This window comes from Alosa alosa, chromosome 7 (assembly GCF_017589495.1).
Source record: "Alosa alosa isolate M-15738 ecotype Scorff River chromosome 7, AALO_Geno_1.1, whole genome shotgun sequence".
NCBI classification, from domain to species: domain Eukaryota; kingdom Metazoa; phylum Chordata; class Actinopteri; order Clupeiformes; family Clupeidae; genus Alosa; species Alosa alosa.
The window spans coordinates 35,334,394-35,357,352 of NC_063195.1; the positions used below are offsets into that span (position 1 = coordinate 35,334,394).

The 22,959-nt window shown below is 41.1% G+C and overlaps 1 protein-coding gene across 3 annotated transcripts; it reads right to left on the reverse strand.

Moving 5' to 3' along the window:
- Positions 1–5,412: 5,412 nt before the first annotated feature.
- On the reverse strand, positions 5,413–15,411 carry LOC125298479 (somatostatin receptor type 5). 3 transcript variants are annotated; one of them, XR_007194216.1, is made up of 4 exons: positions 15,001–15,411; positions 12,540–13,791; positions 7,368–7,686; positions 5,413–5,476 (listed from the first exon to the last, which is right to left on the reverse strand). XR_007194216.1 is itself a non-coding variant. In XM_048249224.1 (3 exons), the coding sequence occupies exons 2-3, from the start codon at positions 13,659–13,661 to the stop codon at positions 7,846–7,848; spliced, it is 1,206 nt and encodes a 401-aa protein (XP_048105181.1). In that variant the 5' UTR covers positions 13,662–13,791; positions 14,977–15,411; the 3' UTR covers positions 7,579–7,845. The 3 variants fall into 3 exon arrangements, 1 of the variants encoding a protein (XP_048105181.1); XR_007194215.1 differs by having other exon boundaries at positions 14,977–15,411; XM_048249224.1 differs by lacking the exon at positions 5,413–5,476 and having other exon boundaries at positions 7,579–7,929; positions 14,977–15,411.
- Positions 15,412–22,959: the final 7,548 nt, after the last annotated feature.

Sequence of the window (22,959 nt, forward strand, 5' to 3'; positions counted from 1 at the left end):
GACAAAACCAAAAGTGCCTGACTAAAATGTTTCCCTCTTACAGCCTTGAGGAGAACACAGAGTGCTAATTGGAGGCAACGGCATGGCACAGTATCCCCCACACCCATCTTGTGTGCTATAGGAAGAATCTCCTCCTATCAGAAAATGTGGAAACATAAAATATTGATAAAGTTTACACCAACACTCCTGGACATGGACACGCCTTGGTTTGTCTTCACAACAGTGTATTTGACATTTGTATGACTTACCAGCACTTTCTGATGTTATAGGTTCCTACTGTAGGTCTCCAAAGGCCAGGATCAAATGGCTTCATTTAAATCAGTCCATATAAATAAACTGTGGATAGCATGAAATACAAAGAAGCTTTAGCTGTTAGCCGATTGAAAGATGCAATTGTTTGAAATAAGGTATTTGTTTTGTCCTAGAACATAACATCAACTAGAGAAAAAGACACAAGCACCCAATTACATTTGCATTTATTTATCTGTTAATTTAGTCACAACAGAATTATTTATTGTTGTAAGACCCATGTTGTGAATAGACAGATTCCCATTCAAATTCCCCTGCATGCTGGGTGACATTTAGAGAGAGGCTGTGCACACACACGTTAGCTGCAGGAATTATATTAGCAGCAGAGAGAGAGCAGGCTGAGTCAATAAGTGCTGTGTGTGGTTGCAGAGCCGAGTGTATTAGTGGGAGAGGAACACGCACACAAAGAAATAACATCTCAATTAAGACATCGCAGGGCACAGAACACTCCACCCTCAACTGGCTGTCACTGCTCATGTAATGAAGTAGAGATTCTGCTGTGAGTCATCCAAATACCCCCTCTCTATTTCTCTTTCTCTCTCTCTTTCTCTTTCTCTCTCTCACACATACACACACATACACACACGCGCGCACACATACACAAAGATAATGATGATAACGTGATGGACAACCTGCTTGTTGGTGTGTAAAACTTGGTGTGCACTCCTGATACATACAAATAGGTTTCGAAAGCACCACATCCGCAAGGTGGGGCCTTCCCATGATTCTCAGCAGGTCTGTCTCCCTCTCAGCGTTTCATTATCATTGTCCTTGCATACCTGCATCATTCATCTAACATATCTCTTACTGTACACACATCTGAAATGAACCCAGCCTTTCTCACTTTTCCACATCCCTTTCTGTCTTTAATAAATATGTCATGATTCTGACAGCGAGGATTAAGCCTGCTCTGGAGCACCCAGTGAAATGTCCTTCCTGTTCTCCAGCCCAAGGGCCTGCTCCATGCTGCTCCAGCTCTTCATTCTCACAAAACATCCTGACATCTCTTTCATCCCCTCTCTCAGAGAACACATTTCAGGGCTTCCCCTTGCTTTGTTTTGGGTTCTCCCCCCTGAGACATGTTTGATGTGTTTGACCGACACTGCCAGAGATACAGTACGCTCCGCTGTTCCTCCTTATCACACCTCAGAAAACACTAAATGGTGATGCACTTCAAGGTATCATTTTCAATTAGTGTAAACCCAAAAGTAATTGAATAATGTATTAGAAAGAACACACACGTGCACGCATTGATACACATGGCCTCACAGTCACACACACACACACACACACACACACACACTCTGAGAGGACACACACTTCAGGGAAAACGCGAAGGGGTTTCTTATCGCTGCCGTACACAAGCAGGTGAAGCACATACTCCCTTATAGCATTACTTGCAACTGGCAGAGGAATCCAACTCATCTTTTCAACTCTAGCAACATCTAACCAACCATGATGTCCCCTATTGCGTAAACAAGCCACAGCCTGGTGTCCCCAAATCGAACAGAGAGTTGCTCAAGAAAACAGCGCAGCAGAGAGCAGAAGTGTGAGAGAGATGGTGAGTGAGAAGATGGAGGAAGGACGCGAGTAGGAGGATGTTAAATAACACTCTCTCACACTGTCATTACTTCAGGGGCTCTCAGTGTAATATAATTATACTGAGGAAAATGTCTTTTCCTTGTGGGTGGATGTTCTCGAACTGACTTTCCATCCCAAAAAGCTCTTGGCTGTCGCAAGACGACGGTTAAAGTGCCAGGAGAGTCTGGTCAGCGCAGGTCCGCTGGAGGCGCCCCATGCAGGGGGATCCCCACGGCTTACTAGGGCCTTTTAAACGGATCGGACAAGACAGGTGATACATCACGCCAGAGCAGGAGATGTCTGCTGGAAAAGGCCACACAGCCAGTGGTCCCGCGCTGGACCGGGCAGCTGCGCCTCTGTATCTGGAACAATCTGGACACAAGGCAGGCAATGCCAAAAGCTATCTGCAGGACACACACACACACACACACACACAGACTGTAGCATAAAACATAGTATGTTCTTTCAATTTTGTCAGTAAATAATGATTCAGATGTAAACTCTGTTATTTGCTATAATAATTTAAAACTGACCTGACATAATAATTCCATGGCAAGATCACCGGGTGCTCTGCAAAAAGGACTGATCAAAAGGACTGGGGTTAATGATGATAGTCAAATGTCTTAGCAGTCCTTGAGATTTTGGTTCAGTGTGTGTGTGTGTGTGTGTGTACAGTATGTACGTGTGCGTGTGTGTGTGTGTGTATTTATTTGTGTACTTGTGTGTGTGTGTGTGTGTGTGCACACAGGTATGTGTGTGTGTATGTACGTGTGTGTGTGTATGTACGTGTGTGTGTGTGTGTTTATTTGTGTACGTGTGTGTTTGTGTATTTGTGTACATGTGTGTGTGTGTGTGTGTTAGTCTGCATCTAAAGGGAAGGTATGCCTTATGTCCAGTGGAGGCTCAGGAGTATGAAGCCAAGCAAAGCAACAGAACATTTGAATATTTCTAATGATCATGTTTAATAAGGAGCCGTATTGGGGATAATCATTCATGGGGTGCATATGAGTTCTTTTAAAAGTTTCGTAGCACTTGCACCCTATCTTTTGAACTGTGGGTGTGTCTCAAGTGTGACACAGCACTCTGAGGAGACTGCAAAGAGACCGTCTCAAAGTGGCTGAACAAAACTGGGACAGGGGATATAAACAACAGAAAAGGGGCTGACTATTTTTGGTCTTATGTTCTTCCTCTCTGTAGAAAAGAGAAACTAATCACTGCTCTAGATGGGGGATTTACATACAACATCTGCCATTGAGCTCTCATTGTGCAGTTACTTGCAGTGTTCAGTGTTGTCCAACAATGCATTAAAGGTGCTCTAAGCGATGTCATACGTTTTTTAGGCTGAAACATTTTTTTGTCACTTACAGCAAACATCACCTCACCATTCACTAGCTGCCTCTGTCCTGAATACACTGTAAAAAAACGCGATCTGTGTGGACAACCAAGGCACCAAAAACAGCCACAAAACAACTTGGGCAAACCTTGCCCATAAAAACAAAATAAACTGTTCCAGCAAATTGGTTTTGGAGAGTTTCAATTGCATGGGAGGGAGGGGGAGGAAGTAGCAAGCCAGCTTTCTGTTTTGTTTGAACGTCAACAGAAGTGACGTTACCCAGGATCGCTTAGAGCGCCTTTAATACAAAAATAATTTATGAACTACAACAGATTTATCATCTATAAATGTACAAGGAACTAAGAAGGAAGGAGAAAGAACTAAATACTAAGAGCACAGACAGGGACTACACACTGGGGAGGGGCAACTACAGAGTTACAGAGAATATAACATAACATGAGCGATTGGCTGACGAAAGTTTGGTGCCCATAAAAATGAACATTAATAGGACTGACTTCAGACGTTGGAAAATGCCCCAAATGTAAAATAATAGCAGGAACGCTGTGAATCTTGTGCAAGGTGGTGAATGGGTTAAGAGAAATGGCTCTCTTGAACACAGAGGGGCGTGTGAAGACAGGGCTAAATGGGATGTGTACGATGGGATACAGCAGAGAGGCCGTTTGGGCAAGAAACACTGTACGCAGAAACCCTTGCGATAGCATTTTCATATTGCATTGGCTTCACTGCCATTGTCTTTTCTCTCCACATTCTCAAATAAAGCTGAATGAACACATTGTCAGTCACCATACTGTGCCCCAATGTTGCTTTGCACCAGGAGCAGGAAGCACATCAGTGCAAATGGGCACATACTGTACCCACTGAAGCAGTACTTGGGACCAATGATTTAGTTTGACTGAAGGCATCTAATCCAACTGAGGAATGTAGCCAAACAGAAATGTATGAATATCACTGCACTGCTGAAGGGACAGGTACCGTAGCATAGGTGATTTCCTGAGGACATCTCTGTGAATCCTGGAGGAGGTTGAATAATCCCTCAAAAAGCTGACCCTGTCTTGCTCAGCAAGCCACTAAATTAAACAGGGCCAACTACACTGCAGCGCTCTCATTAATTAACAAAACGGCATGCTGTACATTTTTGCATATTGCGGTACTGCTAAAGTAGCTGTACATCATCTAGTCATTTTTCACATGCCTAAAAAAATCCCCTCATTATTTTCTAGATGCAGAATTAATACTTTTAAGGACTTTACTTGGTATCAGAGCTACAACATAAAGAGCAGCAACATTTGTTAGTTTAAGCATTTTACTATAGCCTACCTAGTATTGTCTTATTCATGCCATAGCCTGTTTACATAATGTTGTATTGACATGGCATGTTTCCAGGTAATAACAACAAAAATTAATTTCACCATTTAAATTGTTTGCATAGACTGAATTATTGATGTGTAGGCCTAATATTATGAAATCACCCCATTCTTTCTCTATCACAACCTGTGTAATATGGTAGCAATTACCAAGATATGTTTCTTGAAAAATAGTAGTGAAGTAATCATACTAAAGTAGTTTGGGGTAAATGACTACCTAGATAGTACTGTTTTGTTATCTAAAATAATTAGTTGTTTTTTGTTTAGTGGGTTCTCATAAGTTGTCCCCATTGTTTTTATCGTATTGCCATGATACTAACCTGAACATTCTTTTGTTTCAGGAAGAAAATCTGAAGACTTATTTCTGTCATAGTTTGCAATTAAGCTGTCAAAATCATATTGTCATCATTGCTGTTTGTGATAGAGGATTAAACCACCAGAAAACTTTTAAAGAAAATTCACACTTGCACACCAAAGTATGACACCATTTGTTTTATTCTGACAAAAATATAAACTGAATATTTATATGTACATTACAATACAGTGTCTAGGGCACTTAACTACCCAAGAGACTGCTCTGAGATGGAGACAGGGAGGCAGGCAGACAGTCAGATGACTGACAGGAAAAACCCATACTAACTCTGTTGCTGGCAAGCACAGCTTTCGCAAACAATAATTACATCACTTGAAAACATTTCAAATAGCATGGCTAATTTCAAAAGCTGATACGAGATCAATGCTCAATTCATAGATCATGCTCAATTCATTATCTTCACTCAATACTGACCACAGCCTTAGTCCCTGAGGGATGCTGGCTCATAATGACTTTTTGGATTGTTTCCTTTCATCATCATCTCCTTCGTGATCACTGAGAAGAAAGAATTGGATATGGTGCTTTCTGTTACTCAAAGAGGTCAGTCTAGTGACACTGTGTAATGAAGAAATGACATAACTGGTTGGACCCATTGCAAGAGCTCAAAATGTGGCTGCAGTACGTTACAACTATGGATTCATTGGAAACGAGGTAAAAACATTACATAGACAAATCACAACCTCCCACACCCTTCACACACACACACACACACACACGCACACACAAACACACCACACACACAAGGCCACACATGTCTATCAGCCATACAAAGACACCATGACTTTGTATACCACAAAGTAGCCATTAGTTTGCAAAGCTAGCATACAGTATTAGTATTGAACAGTAACAAAGCAGCTGAAAGCAACAGATATTTCCTATTATGGAAGTTAATAAGTAAAGAACTCTAAATCTTGTTTTGTGTACAGGCATATGGGCTTTTACAAGAGTGTGGATAATGGTCTGTGCAGTGCTCTTGGACACCCTGGCAGGGATGTTGGCTAGCAAGAAGAAATGCTAACTGTAAAGCTAATGATACATAAAGACACTGTTTTGCATTCTAAAATGCAGGCCCCTACATCAAAAAGCATACAAATAAATTCACTAGAGCTAATCATGTATTCTGCACAGAGCCAAGTAATGACTGGATTCCTCTTAAGGCGAGTTTATAGTCCAAGAGCCGTTCGACAAAAATGTGATGCACCAGACAACAGAACAATCCTGCCTCCAGCTTGTACTGCCTTTTAAATTTTATGATCCGATTACTTCCCAAAATTATTGAAATCATGTCTGTTTGACTGTTAAGAAATTAATGTTTCATAAAATCTAAACTCAACAGTTTGCCCTGCTAGCTTCCAGGGAAGCTAAAAACATTAAATAGCCAGATCCGTGTCAATTAAGCAAAGCATCCATATAATCTCTTCTCATACAATTAGAGTGAGCAACAAAAATCAAAAGCTCTTTGTCCTCTCAAATGTTTCGATGTGTACAACAAGCTGTGCAATATCATTGCAGATACAAATGTTGCTTTTACATCATTTTTTGTTGAGCAACATTTATCGCCCGGACTATATATAAATTGGCTTGTATGATAACTATATAATCAAATTCGAGTTGAGATCATTAGGACATTCACAGCACTAAATTCATATTGGACACAAAAAATAGCAGAAATTGCCTCTATGTTCATGATATGTCAGTGATGGAATTTTACTACAGCTGAAGAACAATTGCCTTGAATAGTACTGGCATTACACTAAAGGAGGGACAACTTGAGTTTGATTTGCTTAGCTAAAGCCACATACATTCTACATGCAAAATAGCCTACTGTTCTGCAATGTTTACAGGCCAAATGAAACAGAAAAATAAATAAATTATTAACAGAAGTAATCAGGTATGTGTTAAATCCTCTGCAGTCCATTGATCAATTAACTACTTAGACTGTGTGTGCAAGTGCATATGGGTGTGTGTGTGTTTGTGCGCGCGTGTGCACATGTATGTGTGTGTCCCTGTGTGTGTGCGTTTGTGCTGTGTGCATGTTAATTTGCACTTTGCTTTTAATGTGCTTTTGGAAAGGCAACTTGGCTGTGGGCTATTTTAGATTAAATGTGAAAGTTTATATTCAGTGTACTCTGAGGCTTTGGTTTGGCATGAGTTTCAAACTTCACAGGTTTAAAGAACATCTGATAGAAAGAGTAAGATATGCATCTTTTTTTTTCTTTCTACAGACCTGCAGTTTGGTGAGGAATAGTGAGTCATATTTTATGTGTGTGTGTGTGTGTGTGTGTGTGTGTGTGTGTGTGTGTGTGTGTGTGTGTGTGTGAGAGAGAGATAATCTGACTGACTTCTACACTTCTGCTAGTCTAGAAGTGGGTGTGGGTGTTAGTACCTCAGTGTGCAATTTTGCCATCTTGCAGAATAACCTTTTCCCACACTGAGTCTTTGAAAGAGTACCCGCTGGAGTCGGCCGTGCTTGAGTTCCAGCTTGAGTTCCAGCCCACAACCTCCGGTTTGTAGCCACTGTTCTCAGCACTCGTCCACGTTACATGGCTGGCGCGCTGAAAAAGCGCAGTCTCTCCACCTATGGGTGCTGAAGTGCTGACAGAGGTTCAGAGGTCATGGCTGGAGGTTGACGTGGCAACAGAGTGCAAGCTGAGGTCTGCAGCATGAGAGGCAGAAGTCCCGAGGTTGGGAGTGTGAGGAGACACCTTCAGTCCACACACAAGAAGGGACAGACACACCCGAGGACAGAGAAGACAAGGAGACAGGGGGTAAGCGTAGACAGAGAGAGAGAGATAGAGACACAAAAGAAAGGAAGGAGCGATGGAGAGAGAGAGAGAAAGAAAGAAAGAAAGAAACTGTAGTGTTTAAAGTGTGGACTGGTCAGTGATTATGGGCCTTGCTGGTGGAGGCTCCTGGCCGGAGCCACCACAAGGCTCCAACTGCATGTCCTGCAAAGACAATAAGACAGAAGACAGGCAGTGCAACAAGAACAGTACTGTAGCTATGTTGTGTGTGTGTGTGTGTGTGTGTGTGTGTGTGTGTGTGTGTGTGTGTGTGTATGTGTGTGTGTGTGAGTGTGTCATCTCATCAGACACTAATTAACTGTGATGTTAGTTGTGTATTTTGGACACTGTGTCCAAACCTCTGATTACTTCATCACATTAAAGCAAAGTATCACTTGGATATATGCGAAAGGCACAGTAGGATAACTACAACCCCCTGCTTCTCACATCACAGTTGATATTGGGCCTGAGGTTTTTAACCCGACACACCAGGTCTAATAGGATCAAATGCTCTTTTTCTCGATTCACCCATGCGCATACATAAAAAAAATATGTACTTCGGTTGAAGCAAACCCAAAATCTGGGTGCTTTTTATGTAAACACTATTCACACGTATTCTGCCATCGACTTACATGATTTTCAGCTATGTGCTTTCGGAGGGCAGTAAGTCAAGTGCCATTTCTATTGATGGTAAACAGTTACAGTGTAACAGAACGTAACAGAACATACCAGGCCTGTGTGGACTAACAGAAGAAGAGCACATCTTAATCACATGATCTTGTGAACAAGCCTGGGAAACAGTTATCCTTTATTAGGATAAAATATCAATATCCTGATATCAATTTAAGTTGCAAAAATGCATGTGGCCACTGGACTACAAGGTCACTGACTGCACATGGACGGATTGGAAGTGGACTTGAAAGATGAATGAGGACAAGTATGCCACTTTTGTGTCCACAGTTGCCCGTGTGTGTTCACAAGCGAGAATAATCTTGGCCTGAGAATTAACTGGAGTTTTCTGATGCCCAGTGTGTGTCAAGCAATTTCAACTTGACCATCAAGCCATCATCCATTACGCTTGTACAGACGCATGGACAAGCAACTTTCAAGCCACAGTAATCATCCACATTTGCCAGGCCTTTTAGTCATTGACGTCAATAGGTTGCACAACGTGATTTTAAAACAACAAGATGTACTGTAGTTATTTGACCTTAACATGGTATTGTCCAAAAAGGACAGCACTTTAAAAGGGCAGCTAGAGGAACGTGAGGAGCAACTTGATCAAAATTGAATAGGATTAGAATTGTAGTCTGCACCTTAAACTGGAGACACAATCTCTCACGCCAGAAATACTGGGCAGGCAGCAGAGAGGCCATCTCAGCAGCAGAGTAGAAGGGCCAAACTATAGTCTTATTTATAGCCTTATTTGTATCAAAGGATGGAACCTTTTTTTCTAACCCTTTTCTGCAGGGGTGCCACTAGACCCAAAACTCCAATCTAATGATAATAATAATAATCTGTTGCCAAAGAGGCAACAGGGGCAAGTTAAAAACCTAAAGCCCATGGTATACTGTAATATCATTATGAGAGGGACATTTTCAGCAAAAATAAATTACTTAAGTTGTGTGAACTTGAATAAAGTAACTTAACTTACATTGACAAAAGACACTTCTGCCTTTTACTCCATGACATATCATGACTATCAACACCTCAAATATGTACAAATGGTTTAACAACACATCAGATTTGGTTCATTTTCTTCTTTGTTGGTTTATGTGATAGAAAGAAAATGTTTTCATTTGAGGTTATATCCATGATAGCTCCCCCCTTGCTTTCATAATTTTCAAAATCAAAGTCTGGTTTATGTTTTGTACAGATTGTTACAGCATTCACAAGGTTAGTGCAAAACAACAGACGAAACAAACAAGGTTGTGACAAAAGTCTCTCTCTCTTTCTCCTATTCACTTTCTGTCTTCCCATTTTCCATTTAAAAAACAAAAACATTCTTTGATCTTAAAATGCGCTGCTGTGACTGTTTGACATGCAACTTGGTGGCTAAACACTGATTTCAAAGAATGGGCTTTTTAACGTCCTGCAATACATGCAGTATTATGTGACTAATGATTCAAGTGTAGCCTGAGTTTGTTTCACTCATACACTACCATTCAAAAGTTTGGAGTCACTTAGAAATGTCCTTGTTTTCATCATTAATTTTGTAAATGACTGTTGTAGAAAGAAATGGCTGATCTTTAATGTAATATCTACATACAGATACACATACGTACGTACAGATGCCTCTTATCAGCAACCATTCATCTAATGTTCCAAAGGCACATTATGTTTACTAATCTGATATCATTTTAAAAGGCTAACTTAGAAAACATTGGAGAACCCTTTTGCAATTATGTAAGCACATAATGTAATCTGAAAACTGCTGCCCTGATTCAAAAACAATGCAACTGATCTCAGCTGGTATTCTATCTATAATGGAGTGAAATGGAGATTTGTAAGTGACCCCAAACTTTTGTGTTTTGTGTATATCTATCAATGTGTAATCTATCAATATTTTATTGCATCATGCAACACATCAGTGTTCTGCATTTCTGTTGGCTTGCTATCAGATTGTTCAGAATTTGAAAAGGATAGAAGTAAAACACCAAACTGATTCCTTTTCAGGGATACATGCAGTATCCTATCTTGTTCCACAACACACTCTTCCCTCCCCTTTTCCCTCTGACATTCCATCTTTCTATATGGCCCACACTGTCAAATCCTGCCAAGTCTGCAGACCTGCTTTCATATGTTTCATACTTCACACTGCAAAAGCAAAAGACCCTTCCAGCGATTTCTTTATACTGTATACAAAGACAGCAACCTGAAAAGGAAATTCTGCACTATTCACTTGCAGTGTGGAGTTCTTCCAAATACCTTAACAAATAAATGAACCCCTTGTGATAAAAAAAACAATAAAGAATAATATAAAACTATTTTTTAAAAGTACAAAGTGTGAGCTTTATACATATACACTACTGAATGAATAAAGAAATATTCACAGGCATTATGGATACCAATGTTAAGAGAGGTATTTTGGCACTGTTGTCTAAAGTGACCTAAGAAGCTAACAGCCAACACATTTGTTTTAGCAAACATCAGCACTTTACGGAGCCCAGATGCCAGAGGCAACACCCCCCACCCCCCACCCCCTCCCCAGCTCATGGGGGCCCATCTGCTTGGGGCTAGCCGGGTAGTCAAGTGGGGCCCGGAGGGGATCAAGGTGAGAGAATAAAAATCTGGCTTTTAGACCTTTTAGAGCGTAAAACTTTCATATGAATACTTGGGTAGAGATGTTAAGTGTATTTATCTCTACAAATAAAGGAAATGAATTTGAAGATGTAATTAACTACATAATCATACCTTCAAAAATGCATTTCTGAATGAACTACTGAGGCATTCGCACACAAACACACACACAGACATCCTGCGATGGTCTCCGATTTGGGCTATTTCATATACATGCTGTGTAAATGGTTGGCCTGAGGCGTGTTCCCATCACCAGACTCTGAACATGTCATTCCTTCCATATCTTGTCTTGTTATATTATTTCATCAAGTGCTTCTAGAGCTCTTGCTGGCATGAATCAAACAGAACTTACAATTCTCAATGTCTCTCCCACTGATATAGACGTAGTAGTTGCCATCTGCCCAACCCGTTGTGTAGCTAAAAATATGGCCCCAATGTTTGTCTCACTAAATCTGGAGAAAATACATGTTGATGTGAAAAGTTATTGCCACCAGGTCCTAGGTTGCCTTCCTAAATCATATAAATATACACTGACGCCCCTGTGTTGAAAATTCAAAAGCTTGCTGGCTAAGAGTTTACTTTGGCACCTTTGAATAAGTGTGAAGTTGCAGATGAGTCGCAGGCGTTCTGAGAAAACACAGATTACTACCCACACACAAAAACATCTCTACGAGTCACACTTGCGTCGTCGTTACGGCACACAGACATGACAGGAAATGTAGGCCTAATGATCAGAATATGGTGACATAATATAAAAACACTGTCACATTTGATCTCTCTTAGTGTGTCACATAATCATACACATGTACATTTCCACAAACATGAAGAATTATACACAAAAACACACAAATACACAAATGATGCATGTATAGTAAAGAGACAAAATTATGTTTTGTGATACAGTAATTGATTAGACAATCTCTTCACACACACACTCAAACACACTCACACACACACCAATAAATACATGCACCGATGCACAGAAACGTAGAAAATTGATATGCTGGCTTTTTTGTCTGACAATTTTGTCTAAAAAAAAAATAATTGTGAATAATTTAATTTTCTAAGTTGATATAACGTCTGATGCATCCACATCACAACACATGGGGAATCTATATTACCGTATCAAGTTATAACATTTGCAATTTCACTTGTTCATCCCCATAGTCTAGGGCCAAGATTAACTCTGCCTCCAAACTTTGACCAAGCAACTTGATTAGCTCTGTCTTTTCTTTTCAAGTGGTTAAATACTTTCATGATTTCAAGAATGTTGGAGTACCAAGAAAATGTGACATGGAACCTAATCTAAAAGTGACATGGATCCTGCATAATCTATTTAAAAGTGACAAGCCATAATCTATTAAAAGTGACATGGATCTGCCATAATCTATTAAAAGTAACATGGATCTGCCATAATCTATTCAAAGTGACATGGATCTGCCATAATGTATGAAATGATAAAGAACAGACTGTACCTGGCTGCTCTGCACTTGGCCATTGAAGTCGTTGTTGCGAGGCGTCAGGAAGGTGTCATGCGTAGTGGTCTTCTCTGTACGCGGTTGGCTGGGGTCGCCGTCCTCCACACCATTGGTTTTACGCACACACAGCACCTTCCGGAAACTCTGCTTGAAGTTGTCAGACAAGAAGCCATACAGCAGTGGGTTAGCACAGCTGTTGGCGTAGGAGAGGATGACCGAGAAGAAGTAGATGCCGGCCATGGCGCTGCTCTCCGGCAGGATGACCACCAGGTTGACAATGTTGATGATGAAGAAGGGCAGCCAGCAGAGGACAAATACCACAACGATGACCACCACCATGCGGGTCACCTTACGTTCCGAGCGCCGCCGTTTGGTGAAGCCGGCCCGCGCCCCCGACGACTTCACCTTCACCACAATGAGCAGGTAGCAAAGGCAGATGACCAGCAGTGGCCCGAAGAAACCCAAGATGGCCGTGTAGAGGATGAACACGGTGGACCACACGTTGTGTGGCTCTGGCCAGTTCATGTTACAAGAACGGAAGGTGTCCTGGACATCTGAGAACACCACCACGGGCAACACCACCACAAAGGACACGGCCCACACGGCCGCACTGACCACACGGGCCACGCGCGGCCGCCTCCACCGGGTGGAGCGGATGGGGTGCACCACGGCCAGGTAGCGGTCAATGCTCATGACCGTCAGACAGAATATGCTGGTGAACTGGTTCAGCGAATCGGCCGTCATGACCACGCGGCAGAGGAAGGAGCCGAACGGCCAGTAGGAGAGGACGTTCTGGGTGGTCAGGAAGGGCAGCCCGAGGATGTACAGCTCGTCGGCCACCGCCAAGTTGAAGATGTAGATGTTGGTGACCGTCTTCATTTTGGCGTAGCGCAGCACCACGTAGATGGCCAGGGTGTTGCCGGTCAGTCCCACCAGGAACACGGTCAGCGAGATGACGGCCGTCATCATGGAGCTGCTGCCCTGGAAAGGCACGCTGTGGTCAGAGAAGTTGGTGGAGAAATTCCCCCCTTCCTCCGAGATGCCGTCCATCATGCCTACAGTGGACAAGTTGAGGTCACTCATCAGGGTCACTCCAACTGGGCCTTCTGTGGACTCCATACCCCTCTTCACTGCAAGGGTGAGTGGACAGAAGAGCGGACAGAGCCAAGCGGAGAGAGGAGAACTGGACAGGCTTCCACAGACCAAGGTGTTTCAGCACTTTAAACACATAAACTGTGCTGAGTCACATCTGGAAAAGGAGGGAAAAGAGGACTTTAAACAGATAAACTGTGCTGAGTCACATCTGGAAAAGGAGGGGAAAGAGGACTTAGAGGAGAGATCAAATGATGGATAGATCAAATAAGGAGAGCAGGGAGATGGAAACAGTGGCAGAGATACAGCATAGGCTTCAAAGTCCATATAAAATAAGAGCGCATGTTGTGCATGTGTGTGTGTGTGGGGGGGGCAATGAAGAGAGTGAAAGATGCTGAGAGAGGATAGAGAGCCTTTCTAACTCTGGCTATTTTACTTTAAGCATCAAATCCGAGGATTGCACTTGGAGACGGTATGCCAAGGGCTGTCCTTGAGCGCTTTACGCATCTCTATTTTAGTGTCAGTCATTTCGAATATGAGATGAAGTCAAGGCACTGCATATCACGTCAATTATGAGGAGGTTATTTTAGAGCATACTTTGAATTCTATAATGGTTCTTTGCTCTGGGCACAGAAGAAAATAAGAAAAAAACGATTCTGCTTGTTCTAATTACATTCGATACAGACATTTTATTAAGCCAGTTTCAGTTGATGGCTGAGCAAACATCTCAATAAACAGTTATGCTACAAGGAAACATCCAATTTGCATTAATTAATGCGTTCAAACCGAGTCATTACTGGCTTGAGGTTTGATGCACATTTTTCAATATGTGTGCCCTTTCCACTGATTTATTTATTTTTTCTATGTCTCGCAATCTGCTTCACTTGTTTTTACTGAGGTGGAGCCGTCTCACCACCTTTAGGCTATTGCCGTCTCGGAACCTTTATTGAAGCGTCTTACCTGCTGAAGGCAAAAGTCGCTGTGGTGACAAGGAAAGTGTAAAGTTAAGGGTGGCGTATAAACAGTCGCACTAATGGCCACACCATAGTGAAAACTAACATCATCTAAATGTTTAAAAGAGGACATTTATGGGAAAATGCACAGGCAAAATGTAATAGGTGCCGGTGCATTCCTACAACATATGAACATTTGCACACTGGTGTTTAAGGTGGCAAAAACACATTTTCTTATTCTTGATATATGAAAATAGTTTATTGTCATTGTAAAAAAGTACAGTGAAGTTTTTTTTTATCATAACTGATACAATTAAGAAAACGATTAAACCTCAACTATTTTAACATTGGGATCATCTGTCTCTGCATGATGTCTACGTATGAGGTACCTTGAATATTTTCACAGAACGGACCTTGTTTTCGACTTGGTCAAACAGCAGTCCAGCAGTTTATTCAATGAGTCCCCCGCACAATATCTTGAATATCTGAATGGTTTGTCTTTCGTTGTCCTCTCCTCTCTCGTCGCCCATCGAGGTAAATCTCAGTCAGTTGAAATACAATATTTTACCCGGGAATCCGAAAACATATTTTAATAAAGCTTCAACATGTGTACAAATAAATGGCAACTCTCTTTAAACCTGTCAAAATAGTATATCCAAAGATATCGAAGTTCACTGTCCTTTGCCAAAGCATCCTGGTCGCTGTCATTTTATATTGATATACAGATAGCTCAGTGCACGGATGTGGTTACAGATTTTATAGATCTCGAACTAGAATTAAACCATCGGAAAGTTTAAAGATTCGTTGTGTATAATACGCACGGCGGAGACTAGTCCACTTTGGAAGGGGCTGCAACACAGCACCGGTATTTAACGCCGGAAGTGAACGCGACACTCCTTCTTTGCGCGTCATGCTGTTCCCCAGTCCAGGTTTACTGCATAATCGCGCACAAGTAGATCTTCTGACATTGTGAATTCCCACCTCACCATACAACTGTTGATCCAAGAGCTTATCTTCTTGCCTGACAACGGGTCAGAATGATGTTCTCGGTCTACTGTGCAACACAAATGCTCATCTACAATGCATAGCCTGTCTCTTTGCATAACCGACGGCGTTAATAAGCGAAGGAGAATATCCTTGTAGCGTTTTACCCTATTAGGTAAGCCACTAAGATAAAAGTTTAATTGCGTCAGTGATTGACCGTATGTCTTAAAGCTTCAACCTGAATGATTCAGACACATTTCAGACACAAGACATTGAACTGGAATGGGTTTGGGGCGTAGGTAAGGACAGAGGTAGTGATGGAGCAGGTGTTGCAAGGGTTTCGGAAGTTTATACTGAGGTGCCCTGACGGTTGCACAGGGAGGGTTCATGCATTATGTAACTGTTGCCTCTGCCTATGCCTCTGGGCAGAACTTTCTTGCGTGCTAATGCTGTTAATTAGAATTATCACGGACAAGTACGTCTTCATAGATCTTTTTCATTGAAATGGTTGCGCTTACATGTGGTTCATGTGCTTTAAAAAGGCAACCGCGGAGGGGCATACCAATCCTTTGAGAGGGTGAAAGTAAGAAACATAGGTAATTTTCAACGCCAATGGGCATCTCTGAAGCTAAAAGCAGGGACAAGTTTTGATCCACAGTTCGCCTCTTAGTTATTTAGTAATTTTTAATTTGTATCTAAAGTGACAATGCCTGGGCTTCTTTACCCCCATCGGACGAATCATGTATTTAAATTCATCGCCATTACCGTTGCCGGACGGTTAGGTTAGAAGGCTCATTTGGGGAAAACCCATGTGAAATAAAGGTGGGCATATTACAGTAATATGTTAAGCTATTGTTAGTGCAACTATTATCGTGTTATAGTACCTCAATGTCTTAGTTTGGAGCTGATTTTAATAGAAAACATTCGTGTGAGTTGTGTTTTCCAGAGGCAGTGGAATTTGAAGTGAAAGACAATCTTGTTTGAGACATATTTTAGTGTTTTTTAGTGCAAAGTTAAGATTTAAAGTCCCTGTAAACCATAATTAGACATTTGTTTGAAATCAACTTCTACAGGTTAGAAAACTACTCATGAAAACACTAAACTGTGGTACTAGATTGTGTTAGACCAGTGGTTCTTAAACTGGGGGTCTGAACCCGGGTCGCCAAACATATCGGAGGGGTCGCGAAATGATTTGCAGACTGAATTTAAGATTTTTTTCTAAAGGTTTTTAGACCAACCTGTCTGGGATATTCAGTAGCCCTAGATGTAGGCTTCCAATTCACAGTGTCCATAATGTTCCTCAGAATGTGGATACATACGCATACTCAAATATCTAGGCCTACCTGCGTTACTTGCAATGATGAGCTTAAAGATGCTGCACTAGGCCTACCTAAGCTTACCAGTGACCAGGGATGGATTACTGCACGGGCCTACCGGGCCCAGGCCCAGGGGCCCAAGAGGTCAGGGGGCCCTGAAACCCAAGCATTTGCATGGAATCATTGCCTCAATATCAACAAATCAGGATGTAGGCTATGAATCTAATTGAATTTAGTATTGGCCATCCCCAAAATGCACCAGAATACAGGAAATCACATCAAACAAATTAAACATTTCTGGGGGGGGGCCCTTAATACATCTAGGCCCAGGGGCCCAAAAGTTCATAATCCGTCCATGCCAGTGACAGAACACTATGCAGTCTTTTTTGCGACAGGAGTACCAGTTAGTGAGACGATTAGTGAGAAATTGACGAAAGTGAGACCATTAGAGATGATTCAGAATGCAGCGGCACGTCTGGTTTTAAATCAGCTAAATAAGATACGTGTAACGTATTTGAACTCCATGATCCAACTCTACATCCTCTCTCGCCCACTGCAGTCCTCTGATGAGCATCTGCTACTATATGTCCGCCCTCCATCAACACTAAGAGGTCACATTTAAGACAGTCAAGAATCTTAAAAAGCATCTAAATTGTAGACCTTGTATCAAACTAGTCATTCTTACAAAGTTGTTGTATGTTTATGTTTATTTTTCTGTTAAATTGTATTTATTTTTTCAGTAAATTTTTTCGGCACATTTTTGTCTATTACTGATTAGTATTTTTACTGATATTAGTATTTTTATTAACAGGAAGTGAGTGGGAGAGAGAGATGGGATCAGGGTGCTGTAGCCAGTGGCGCCACTAAGACTGCTCTTTTCAATGTTGGTGTAATATTTATTGTTGCTATTGTTATATTGATGTCATTTTAAGTCACTTTGGAAAAACGGGGGTACTATAAGGGGATATTGATGATGCCAGGAGTTCACCAGGTTTATGCAGAACGTCAGAAGTCTAATATGGAAACAGGAATAAAGATCACATCTGGCTCTTCAGCAAGAACATTGATTTTTGACCTTAGCCTCAATTGGGTGTGGCTTCAGCACAGTCAGCAGACTTTGAAAACCAACATCCATTAGTAGTAATGGATGAAACGAAACATTGCCAATGTCTCTTCAGCATCTCCAGTCTTTGCTCATTGCTCATTCGTCCTGAGCAACCAAATCCTTGAAGACCAAAGTGCGTAAGAAGCGTGTTAGTAGCAAAGTGCCATTGCCTTTGTTCCACATGTGGGCTGAAAGCAATGCAAAATCCAGCTATTCCTCAGTTATTACATGTACACTGTTGTGGGCAAATACCCAAGCACGGAGAGGGGACAAGCACAGTTATAATCACTGGCCAGCACTTTCAGATGCCTCTGCTCCAGAATTAGGGACCAAGACATGGAGACAGAGGTCTGGAAGAGTTTTCAGCTGATGGTCCAATTTTCAGCTGATGAAATCCAGAGTTAGTAAAGCTAAAATGTACCAGAATACCAGAAAAAGGGCCAGAATCTTGCAGTGCCTGGAAAAAGGACTACAAAAAAACCGTTTTGGACTTTTTTTCATTATGCCTCTGCCCGCACTAGCAACTTCCAGTTGTCTGGTTGTCCGTTCGTAGTAACTATAGACAGGAAAAATATGTACTATGATTAGTCATTCTAGATTTTGTTAATAGTTAAGCTTGGTGAAAAAAGTCAATGCACTGGTGCAATTGACTGATGGATGGTGAACTGCAGTAATAACAGATATAGTTATGTGAAAGCATGATTAACTGTCGGTCACATATGCCTGAATATAATACAATAATATTGAGGCTTTTTGTTGTAGAATTTCATACAAGCCTTACGGCTCCCTAGAGCAAGACACTAAAGAAATAACCTGTTGCACCTGCCATTATTTATTTGTAGTCTGTTTGAAATCTCTGGATGTGTGAGCAAGGGCTTTGTGCCAGCTTGCATCTCACCCTTGCTTTAAAGTGCTGCCCTGAATTTGATGGTTGCCTGGGGTGCATATAAAAAATGAATCTTTTGCTAACATTTTAGGAACAATCTAAAGCATGTCAGGTGTACCAGAGGGCAGAGGCACATGGTGCACTCTAATATTTACATTAGTCTCTTGGTTTAGCTGAAATTGTGATCTCTAAATATATTAATACTGTTTGCTCCCTAACAAGGTCTTTGACAATTCTTGAAGTGCCACTGTAACTCAAGGACACACACAGCAAAGCTCTAATACAGTTTTACCCGTTTTACTGCAGCAGTTATGCTAGCTATGAAGTAAAATATAAAATAAAATAAAATCTGAAATTATATTTGTATAGTATAGGTAGGTATATGTTCCATCATCCTATTTTTGTTATTTTTTTGGAGTTACTGCATTTAACTGTATTCTCAAAACTCTGTTATGCTCAGTATTTGTCATTAGTTCACGCTAAGATTTTTAGATGGGCGATGTATTTCTTTTTTACATAATATTTTATTTGTAGTTTTCCATTATGACTAGATAGGATTAATTCTGTGAAAAGTCATAGATTTACAGATGTGTATGAAGTAACTCCTTGTGAATGAGCTGCAGATTAAAATGAGCCTACTTAAAGCTGCAGTAGGCAATTTTTTGATCATATTCACTGAAACCAACACTAGGCTCCGACAGAACAACATAAATCAGCCGGTTTTAGAAAAAAAAAAACACACTTCTACCTCCACCTAGAGCCGGTTATTTGTTTTGCAAAAATCCACAGCTCCCGGTTCTTCTGGTCCAATCAGAGCATGGCTGTGTGAGATCTGACTGTCAATCACATTCTGGTGCAGTCTGGTACGCACTGACGAGCACAAACTCGATGAGAGGGGGAGGGGCATGAGAGGCATGAGGGGGGAGGGGCATGAGAGTTGTAAACATTCAACATTTTGGCTAAGTCCCCTCAATCTGTCAGACTTGCCAACTGCAGCTTTAAGTGAGCATGTCATTTAATGTTTGCTGTCCTCCAGGCTCAACCTTCGTCCTACTATCGTTGTTATAGTTACCATTCATAAGCATTGATATGGAACGGCGATTAAACTTTTTTTTTACCAGATCTACTTCATAGGTGTCCCGTTATTCAGAATTAAAGGCCACCCCGCCAGCCAATCAGAAAAGAGTATTTCTTCTCTCCGGGTGATAAATAAGTGGGTGGGCTGGTAAAATGTTTGGATGGGCAACATAGCAAAGCGGTCAAATTAGATTAAAATTGACATACACAAAACACAAAATAATCGGTAGGCCCAAGCCCAGATGGGGCCCTAGCAGATTAATATGATCAATAATCATTCACATTACTGGTTCTTTTCTGCTGAGCACTGCAAAAATGACAAGCAAACGCAAATGACGTGAGCTAACTGGATAGCTTGAAGGAACTAAGCTTTTTTCAGATGTAAAAGTTTGCCAATAGTTGCATAGCCTGCCATTTGTCACTTACAAACCAATGGTGAGATTCAGGAAGATTGAGAACTTTAATGATCAGTTTCTTGAGGCCTTTAATCATCCAATCGGAACACATGGAATCGGTAATGTGGTTGCCCTGCAACTTTGCTCAATCTGTGCATGCATTGATGATGTCAGAAACATGTCTCCACTTTGTACCACTTGACAAGTTCAGTTATGACTTTTTGAGATGTAACAGGCAAATCAACATAGTTGATCTGTTTGGCGGAAAAAAGTTGTTGCTCTCAAACACTGTCCACTTAATCAACAGAGTCAGTGTACTGATGAAGGAATAGATTAAATAGACAGATATCGAAGGTTTGAAAAGTGATATCATGCTCCATTTAAAAAGTATTTTTAGTACTTTCAAAATACAAAAATACAGTATTTTATTTTGATACATGGTGTGGCTAATGCATTTTGTAGTTTATTTCTGATACACTTAAAATTAGGGGAATTTGATATTTTATTTTAAAATACATTTTAATGTTCACACTCAACACCAACTCATCTGTACATCCAAGTTGGGCTTGAGGCTGCACACTGCGCAAGATGCACAACTGAAAAAAAATCTTGACTTTGTTTGGGTGGGCAAGACACAATGCTTGGGTGGGCTTAGCCCACCCTGGCCCCTGCCTAGAGCCAGCCCTGATTATAACAATAAACTAATGTAGCTGCTGATTTGATTGTACTTCACTGCAACAGTTCACAAATGAGCAATTAAAAATCAGTCAGAAGAAAAAAGATAGGGTGTGAATATAAAGTTTTCAAACATCAATGAGTACTGTATGTGAGGACCAAACAGCATACAATGACTAGAACATCACTGAACTGTGCCATGGGCTATTCACTTCACAGACATACTGGAGCTGCCTACAGAGCACAGAAAGTCAGCAGCACCACTCTAACTTTGAAAGTCAGGAAAGCGCTAGCTAGGCTGGGGCCATGGAGTAGAGGCATTAATGTGTTTTGACTGTGGAGATGTATGTGACTCCAGGAGCTGTTATGGGAGCAGGGGAATGACAATGAAAGGAAAGGAAGTGATCAAAGACGGAGCAAGTTCAGAAATGACTCTACTGTCTCTCTCTTCTTCTCCTCTCACCTTGACCCCAAAGGCATTCTCATCCCTTTCTATTTTTCCTCTGCTCCTTCTCTTCTTGGTATTCTGTCAATTGATTGCTCGCAGCTCGGTGATTAGCCATCCTCACCCTTCCAAGGAAAAAGCGAGAAAAAGACGGATGAGATAGGAAGATGTGAGGATGAAATGGAGGACGTCAGTGAGTCAGGACAGGAGACATGGAGGAGTCCGATTTCTGCAGAGGTCAACTGTGCCAGTGCATTACATTTCAAGAATCGAAGAGCCTTTCTAAATTAGTGCAATAACTAAGGGTGCTCTGATAAGCAGGGAAACAGAGTCATCTTAGTTTCTTCAGCAGTTTCTTCATGATGGCTTTCATACTGAGTGAGAAACAAAAGTGGTGGTAATGGTAATATACGTACACATTTTTATGCTGTCAGTTAATGTTAAAGTTATCCAACAGATGCAACAGTCAATGGAATAAGAAAAGAAAAAGAACTCAAGTGTTACTGACAACAAACTGACAACATTTAGCCTCCCACAAAAATATCTTCTCAATCCAGATTAGGATGAAGTACTTGTAATCACATTATCTGAAATACAGTGTTTGTTTTTTATACATTTTATTTTTATACATTATACAAATTATTCATACCCCTGGCAAATATTGATTTAATGTTGATTTTCTCTTGACCAATATGTTTGTTCTGAGAACTTCTGACTGAAAATGACACTGCTTCATGGCTAAAGGCTGAAAAAATGTGGTAGAAACATGGAATCAAAAAAAGAAGCATTTTCCTCTTTTTTTAATTTTCGTGAAAAATGACATGTCCAAAATTATTCATACCCTTTTTAAATAATCAGTGGAAACATCTTTATTTGCATCCACAGCTCTCAAAATGGTTCTTGTAATACCTAACAAGCCTCTCCATGTCTCCACAATGATTGCACCACAACTTTTTAGCAGTAATTCGGGTTTTGAGGCAGGAATGATTATTTGCCATCACTCTGGCCTTGTGCTCACTTTTTGACGGACTGAGGTCTGGACTCTAAGATTTTGATATTATTCTCTGTTAACCATTTCTTGTCTTGTTTGGCTGTATGTTTTGGTTCATTGTGTGGTTTAATGGTCCAATGCTGCCTATTGTGGTAAGTCTCTTACACTGCCTGATCTTTTCCTCCAGAACCTCAATGTAACCCCTTGTAGTGTTACCGTTTACTTTGAGGAGGTCAAAGTAGATTAACTGATATTCTAAATATTGCACATGGTGCAAGTGGCATACATTTCAAGAGAGTTCTTACAGTATGTCTGGACTTCTTTTCTTGTCTTTTTAAAAGTCGCACACTTTGGAGGGATAGGGATATATTACTATCCATCCAGTGGCCAGGGTAAGCATTGCAGGACATGAAAAGGAGGAGAAAAGGAAGTTCTCAGAGAACTTCTGGCTTGCTGATGAGTTTGGAACTTTTTTTCCTCCGGAGAAGTAGAGCTAGT